Here is an 8,209-nt window from a genome sequence, read left to right as displayed (position 1 = left end):
TTTAAATTTATTTTTATAAAATAAAATTAAAATTTAAAAATTTTTATAAAAAAATTAAAATTTAATAATTTTTGTGAAAATATTGGGAAGATTAATTAAGTCACCGCAGATTATAATTATTAAGGAAAAGAGTTTTGATTATTAGATATGCCAGATTTGTTGAATGGAAGTAACAGGGGCGACGGTCTGGCTGGTCGAGACTTATTTTGCAAATTGATTCTCCTATATTTCAAATGAAGAATAATCAAAATTATGCCACGGGACCCATCAAAAGTAAAGGACATATTTAATTATTGTCCCGTCAAAAACTCAAAGGGAAAATCGTCATCACACAATACACATTTAATTTTAATTTGCAGAACACGAAGCCTTCACTCATTAGTCCATATACCCCGCACCACATTGGTCAAAGCAGAAGCGGAGACAGAATTTTTAGCCTGTGGGGCAAAAATTAATATCTTCTTTTATTTATAAAATATTTTCTTTTGTTTATAAAAATGTTAACTAATTAATAATAAATAAATATATTTTTCAATAAAATATATTTATATTAACATTTTAATTTATCAAACTTTATTTTGAAATAAAATATTCAATATTCAAATATATCATTTATTATAATTTTATGCAAATTTGGCAAAAATAGTTATTATTTAATTTATATATGATCTTTAATTATATAGATATAATTAATAATAATTATTAATCAATTAAAAAATATATATATAAATAATATATTTATATTAAATTCAACTTAGACTAATGAGGTAAAATTAATTATTTTAAATTTTTTATTTTTAAACTTATCACTAATATATGAAATTTAGAGTAAATTTAAATTTATTTTCATTTAAAATATTTAAACAATATATTTAATCCAAATTAAAACTTACCAAGTCAAGTCTCTCAATCTCAATCCAAGTATAGTATTAGTTTATTATATTTGAATTTAATACTTTAATTAATTGAATTGCTTATAAGGCATGAGTCGTGTTGTTTTTGGATTCATTATTTTTTTATTCTTAATAACTGTAAGATTATACTGTTTATGCAACAACAGCCAAAGTATTGATCAGCTGATGGATCATTTAATTTTAACAATTGCTAAAACAAGTAAAACATAACTTCAACTCACACATTATGATATGCATTCAATAATTTAAAAATATATATATTATATGACTTAGTCTTATTAACCCACTTAATCATAATAATTTAGGGTTACTGGTAGAGTGCCTTGTTAATTGCCCGGTCAAAAACTGATTTAAAAATTGAAATTAAAATCAGATTTATTAAATTTATTTTTAAATCCAGTCAAAATTAATTAGAATTGGTCAGTTTAATTTTAGATTAAAACTAAATTTAAATAAAATAAAAAATTGAATCATTTGATATATATATATATATATATATATATATATATATATATATATATATATTTATATTTATATAATCTATTTTAAAAATTAAGGCATTTGAACTTGTTATTTTATTATATCTATGACTATTTATTTTTGACATGCTGTATCATTTTATTTTTATTCTGATAATTAATAAATATAATTTTTTCAACTAAAAAACAAATAATTCATTAAATTTAATTGATCGTGAAGCGAAAATTTAGCGTATGATATATTTAAATTTTTTATTGATTTTTTAAAAATAATTTATAATAATTATTAAAAATAGAATAAATTAAAACATAAGAGTAAAATATATCAAAATAAAAAGTTAAGACATGTATTAATTTTAAAAATAATTTAAGAATTAATTTATGTATTCGACTAAAAGAAAATTAAATGAATCTACATTATTATTAAATTAATAGACTATTTTATAGATTTCGTTAAATTTTAAAAATAAATCGTTTTATATTGAAATTTGAGGGTATTTTAATAATTTTTATTATAATTTATAATAAATTAGATAATAAATTAAACAGGGAAAGTGGGCCCGGCCCAAGTAAATCCTAGGACGGGCCCACTAGACTTGCAAAATCCCTTTCCCGCCATACCACCCGCATAACCCCCGCGACTCGCTCTTCTTTTTCAGCTCATAAGCCTCAAGTCGTAACAGATATCTCTCCCTCTAAGAAGTGCAAAAGATTGTATCGTTCTATTCAAAAATCGATTTCTTCGCTGCCATCGTAACCCAAGGCTTTACTTCGCGTTTGAAATGAAGTTGAAGATCAACAAAGCCTGCGATATCAACTCCATTTCGGTCCTTCCTCCTCAATCAAGGTTCGATTTCACTTCCTCACTCTTTCTGTTTGTTTTCTTAGAAAATGCTCGAAATCTCAACTTTCTAGATTTCAGAAATTAAAATAACAGGAAATTAAATTGTCCATCATCTTTTTATTTTTTTTTCCCTCGGTTTTCTTAGCAGCCAAACATAGGTCACAAGCACACATTTTTCTTCTCATTTTGAAACTTCGTATTTCTTTTTCATTTCTCGGTGAGATCCGCTTATTTGTCTCGGAATAAAAAAATTTCATTTACTTCTCAGTATAAGTTTGTTATCACGGAATGCTTTTACTCTAGCATGGCCTTTAATAGCTGCTTAGCTTAATTTTTTTGTTTCTTCTGTTGATTTCAATTAAAAATTGCCAGACATAAAACTGCTTTTTCCACTCTGATTATTCTCACCTGTCTTTGGCTTTTGTGATTGACCTAAAGACTGAATTCTACCCATTTGTGAGAAAATATATGTAATTTAGAGCTTTCAAATCTTATGAATCACTATTTCCTTCTGCTGAAACTATAAAAACTATAAAAACCTGTGTGTATAAGGAAAGCGAGAGACAGAAACATTTTGAACTTCAAGACATTGTAAATGAAGACCTGATAAATTGTGGAACTCTGCTAGATATGACAGAATCTGTACAGTTTGGCTTTATTTTTTGAAAATCTTGTTCGTTGTCATTTACCCTGTTTATTAATGATATGAAGGAGACTGAGTACTCTACCAACTGGACTACAAACATCACAGCTTAGACCACATCCATCGCAACAATCATTTTCACAGGGGATTTCATCGCAGCCTGGCATGCTTTCTCAGCTCTCTCAAACCTCTTTTGATGAATCTCTGACAAATGACCAGGTTCAATCTCATTTCTGCTTTTGGTTTTATGGTGCACACCGAGATAATGGAGAATGGGAAATTAAATTGTCTTTTTTTTTTTTTAATCTCGAAATCGAAGGACTTAGTTCAAAGCTTAATGGATGTATCAGTACCAACTACCAAGCTCAGTTGTGTTGAGGCACTTTGATGACAAAACTTAGACATTACCTTTAGTCAATTTCTTTTTCAATTATCTTGTAACAATTAAAGCAAGGAAATTGAGGAAAACTCCCCGGGATTGTGTTTTTCACCTCTTTAGAACTTCTTTCATATTCCTTCTCCAGGGCAGAGTCCTAGTCTGAATTCTCCCTATCCCTTACTATATGTCATACACTGGAAGAGACCAGTATTTCTCATAATGTTTTTGGTCTTTAATGGCATTAATGATGTTAAATTGAAAGAAATTATCTTTGCTTGTATTGTTGATGCATCGAATATGAACTAAACCAAAATAAAATAGAATGTATTCGTTGTTTGCCCTTTTCATTGTTTTTGTTAATTTATCTTTTTACAGAGATTTAATTTGCAAGAGCGGCAGAACTCTGTGAAGAAGACAGCTTGCTTGCCCTCAGTTAGCTATGCAAGTGAAGAGAGTCAAATGCCAATCTCAAGATCTACTACCAATTTATTGCGTAAATGGAATTCCGTATCTGTTCCAGATCATAAATGTAAGTTTGTACTTCGAGGGTAAAAAAAAAAAGGTTATAATGAAAAGTGCTTAGTGGTAAGAAGTGCGTATTTACTTGAGCAGGTCAGATAAATGAAGAACTTGAGCACCGGATTGGAATGGTGGAAACTTCATTGAACAAGTTTGGAATGATCTTGGGTTCTGTTCAGAGTGATGTCATGCAAGTAAACAAGGGAACAAAAGAAGTATCACTGGAGAGTGAGTAACCCAAGTCCTTGATAATTAAATTAAATGATAGGTGCTCTGAAGGAATTTTTTTTTTTTTCTCTTTTTTGGTTGAAAGGAAAATTTTAAATCAAATGAAAATTGTTGGTTCTATCGTGACAAAATCTAATTGAGGAATTTAGATTTCTCTTTCCATAATTTTGAAGTTGAACGCAGTAAATAATTAATTTAATACTTTTTATTTATTTATTAAATGCGATCTGTTCTCCGTCTGCTGCAAATTCAACAGAGAATGTCAAAACCATTTTTTGAATAGTCTCCAGCTTCGTTTCATGACATATAATCTTCAAAAGGAAATAGAGTGACCGTTTTTCAATTTTCATGTTATTGCTGCGAAGTGCAATGTAACGAGGCTTTAGCAATTTTTTTTTAAAGTATACTTTTTTTTTTTAATAAATTGTCATGCAGTGGAAGGCATGCGACAGAAGTTGATTGTCCTTGACACCTCACTGCAGCTAATGGTAACAGCACTTTCTACCTTCCTTCTTGTTAGTGAGTCGATGGGTGTGAACCTTTTTTTACTTGACATCACTGAGGTATTGAAAACCAGATCAAGGGACAAGAAGACGCTAAATTTAGCCTCAATGAGAACTTTAAATCTATATCTGATCGCCTGAGCAAGGATATATATCAAGAAAAATTACAGCAGATTTTTTCGGTGCTTTCTGCCCTACCAAAGCAGATGGAAGCTTCTCTGCTGAAATTACAAAATGAACTCTGCATGACCTTCACCAAAGTGATCACGCAGGCATGTATAATGGTGTTGTGAACGATGGTGGCAACTCTCGCAAATGTGAAAAATGGAACATTTAGTTGTACTCCATTTCTCAGCTTAAAAAAGATTTTACAACTTTCTGTTTTAATTATAGTGCCATACTTCTCAGCTTGTTAATAGCTTTTTTATTCATCATTTCCATCTCTGCAGGCAACAACTTGCGACCTGAAAACTTCCAGCCAAAATAGCCCGTCGATTACTGTGCTTCCACCAAAGGTATTTTGTTCTGAGCAAAAGACAGAATTACTTTTCCAAGCAGTTGACTTTTTTGAGCTTAAATTCTCAGAATACCTTTTACCCTTGCAAAATTTGCAGGTTACTGGCAGTTACACCACTCCACAAAGAAAGCCGGAGCCTCTTAGGAAGTATGCAGAACTCTCTCTTTCTTTCTTTCAATGCAGAACTCTCTCCTTTCATTCAATTAGATGAATATAGCTTATATCCATTATATATGACCCTATACATATTTAATTCTACAAAGTTCCAGTTTTTGGGTTTATCAGGCTTATCTGATGGGATTTTTTCCCCTTTGAGTCCTAATAACTGAGAATGTTACGTATATGGGCCTTGGAATGATATCAGGGGGGAAATGATATTTTGGTTGATGCAAATTATGGTTGAACTCCGAGGACTAATATCTGCATCAATGGGTTATCCTGTATCTGCAATTAAAATGACCAGAAATATTTTCAGTGTGTTTCTGACTTGCGTAACTCGGTTTTGTGCTCCCACATATGTCTATTGCTCTATATGTGTTTATCCTAAATTTCTAGGTGTTTCATGCAATAACGTAACATCCAAATGCACACACGATATAGAGGTGCATCAATGCCACGGTACCTGCATTTTGCTTGGAATTGATTAACTGTCCAGATTTCATACATGTAACTTCTGTAATTCTTAATCTTTATTACGTTCATTACACTGCATCTAACCTCTTGAGAATTGTCAATGCTTTTTTCTTGATATCAGTCCAGCCATGCCTCCAATGCCATGTGGGCAAGCAACAGTGTGTCCAAAGATAGAAATGGGAGCTTGGAACACTGTAAGGCCAGAACAAGCTACATTCACGCAAATGGCATCCCACATGGAACAGAAAAGCAAACGAGTTTCTTCTTTTCAAAAGGTATTTGATGTTACATGTGCGCATGCTGCTTTTGGGTATCCTTGGTCAAAGATCATACTTTATATCGGCAAGTCTTAATGACATCTGAATATGTACTCAACTAATCTGCATATGCAGATATCATATCATATAAAATTATGATAAATTTTATTTAAAATTATTATAAAACCTATTTAAATTTATAATTTGTTATTTTTTGATTAATTAGGTGTATATTCGTATGGATGCATGTAAGAATTTTCCTATTTTATTCACCCATTAGGTTATTGGATTGGTCTTCATTAAACTAGGTAAGAAATTTATTGAAAAAAAAAAATACACTAAGTGATCTGGTCGGATTGGTAACCCAAGCATTGACCTGGTTGACCGTTCCATAATTTATAAATTGAATTATTTTTAAAAAAAGTCAATGTAAATTTGAATTTTTAAGAATTAAAATGACGTTGCTTTTTTTCAATCCACTTAAATAGTTATACTCCTTATAGTCTTTAGTTTTTTTTAAATTTTAATATATATAATTAATACTTTATAAATATTAAAAGATGATTAAATAAAAAATATTTAGTAATAATATTTAAAACTTGAATTTTTTTTTGTATAAAATTTATAAATACTGTTAAGAATTTTTACTGAATTAGTTTCTTAAAATTTTCTGCTTACATATTTGGGAAGAAATTTGAACTTTTTGTTTCATTATCTATTTGAGATGGTAGTCCATTGTGCAGGAAAAACAATGTGTTATCATCGAATCAGATGAGGAGATTGATGGAGTTTTTTCATGCTTGATTGATGATAAGAAAACAGGTATTTAATGAAGCCAATATTTTAAGGGTTTATTATTATCCCCAATTAATTACTTTCTCACCCCTACCTGTTCAAAAAACCTCCCATGGAAGGTACATACCATAGCTGCAATGTTTAATATAAGTTTTAGGATAGTTGTTCATTTAGACGACACTATTAGGCTGTTATCCAGCATTCTATGAACTATATATATATAAGGATGATATTAAGCTTTGGATAATTCTTTTCCCAGAGAAAGTATACAATTTTTTGAAGAGCTATTAGCTGCCATTTGTCAGAATCTATACATGCCTGATGTTTTTAAACGGTTTATTAATCCAGTGGCAACTGCACCCATAGAGGATACATAATTCTTTTCCTTTTACAATTTTTTGAAGAGCTATTAAGCTGCCATTTGTCAGAATCTGGGTGAGTGGGTTTCTGTTATTACTATAAACTTTACCTGTTTCCTTGGTAAAGGCATTGGAAACTACATGATTGGTGAAGCAACAGAAGAGTCGGAGCGAATTCTGAGAAAAGCAAGGAGGAGAAAGAGAAAACACTGTAATCTAATAATTATTAATTGAAGGTATGCCACTGTACCTTTATTCTCTGCTGCCCCTCTAAAGTTTAGTTTCTTATAAATCTTGCCTTAGTAGATTGAACTCCCCATGATTTAGGATTAAAGAAACTAGATACTGAAACAAGGAAGATTTGTGTGTGTGCGTTTATGCTAACTGTGCAGATGGAAGATTTCTCTCTTTTCATGAAGTATCAAAGGTTTTGAAGGAATTCCTGCCAATTCCCTTCTTCCCTCTCCCACCACCAAAATTCATTTGTCCCATACAAGCATTTTTTTTCCCACACTCAAACGCTCTCGGACCTTAAGAAATAGCCAACCAAACATCTGGGATATACGTGCAATTATTGGTCTTATGAGCAGTAGATGTGCGTGGGAAGAAAGGCGGTTTTTTTTTTATCAGGTCCTTGATAGTCTTTTTCCATTTAAATCCCTTTCCTTGAGGAAGGCAAACCAATATGTTTTACAAGCCAAAATTCATTCCATGAATGACTTTACTAAGAAAAGATCAATTAAAAAGGATTTGAAAGCTAACCAACAATGCTTAATTCGAATGATCACCGAGAAACACTAAACAGTGTATTAAGTGTGCGCCTAAAACAAAATTATAACTATCATGATCAATTAGCAGTTTATGAATAATTGCCCGTCTCGAAGGAAAGGAGCTTGTCTTGTCAGTTTAAAATTTTCAAGTTGGGCCCATATCATGTGCCAATTTAAAGCCCAATTACGCCTTTCGTTGGCAACAATACTGGGCACGACAGCTTAAAAGGTGTAGGGGCTCGTACGGCCTATGCTTATGACAATCCCTGGCTCTCTCCTAGTCACAAATTACCGTCTTATTTTCTTTTTTGAGAAATATAAATCACCGCCTTAACAAGCCGGAAGCCTTATTTTTTCATCAAACAGAGT

General features: G+C 31.0%; 1 protein-coding gene across 5 annotated transcripts; it reads left to right on the top strand.

Annotated features, from left to right (window-relative positions):
* Nucleotides 1–2,043: 2,043 nt before the first annotated feature.
* LOC110660063 (putative recombination initiation defects 3) lies at nt 2,044–7,524 on the top strand. 5 transcript variants are annotated; one of them, XR_009151094.1, is made up of 12 exons: nt 2,045–2,240; nt 2,949–3,099; nt 3,635–3,788; nt 3,872–4,006; nt 4,442–4,494; nt 4,584–4,781; nt 4,959–5,024; nt 5,124–5,173; nt 5,781–5,934; nt 6,660–6,738; nt 7,116–7,306; nt 7,463–7,502. XR_009151094.1 is itself a non-coding variant. In XM_058152421.1 (12 exons), the coding sequence occupies exons 1-11, from the start codon at nt 2,176–2,178 to the stop codon at nt 7,302–7,304; spliced, it is 1,212 nt and encodes a 403-aa protein (XP_058008404.1). In that variant the 5' UTR covers nt 2,045–2,175; the 3' UTR covers nt 7,305–7,306; nt 7,463–7,524. The 5 variants fall into 5 exon arrangements, 4 of the variants coding, with proteins under 4 accessions (XP_058008403.1, XP_058008406.1, XP_058008404.1 ...); XM_058152421.1 differs by having other exon boundaries at nt 7,198–7,306; nt 7,463–7,524; XM_058152420.1 differs by lacking the exon at nt 7,463–7,502 and having other exon boundaries at nt 2,044–2,240; nt 7,198–7,328.
* Nucleotides 7,525–8,209: the final 685 nt, after the last annotated feature.

The sequence above is a fragment of the Hevea brasiliensis genome, chromosome 9 (assembly GCF_030052815.1).
Source record: "Hevea brasiliensis isolate MT/VB/25A 57/8 chromosome 9, ASM3005281v1, whole genome shotgun sequence".
Classification (NCBI taxonomy): domain Eukaryota; kingdom Viridiplantae; phylum Streptophyta; class Magnoliopsida; order Malpighiales; family Euphorbiaceae; genus Hevea; species Hevea brasiliensis.
The sequence above is the reverse complement of the archived record's forward strand: the minus strand, read 5'-3'. Positions and strand labels throughout refer to the sequence as shown.

Excerpts from the sequence above, each read along its gene's own strand:
- LOC110660063 (XM_058152421.1), top strand. The coding sequence starts at position 2,176 with ATGAAGTTGAAGATCAACAAAGCCTGCGATATCAACTCCATTTCGGTC. Across the intron at positions 4,495-4,583 it reads ACACCTCACTGCAGCTAATG|ATCAAGGGACAAGAAGACGC; the intron begins GTAACAGCACTT and ends ATTGAAAACCAG. Across the intron at positions 5,174-5,780 it reads AAGCCGGAGCCTCTTAGGAA|TCCAGCCATGCCTCCAATGC; the intron begins GTATGCAGAACT and ends TCTTGATATCAG.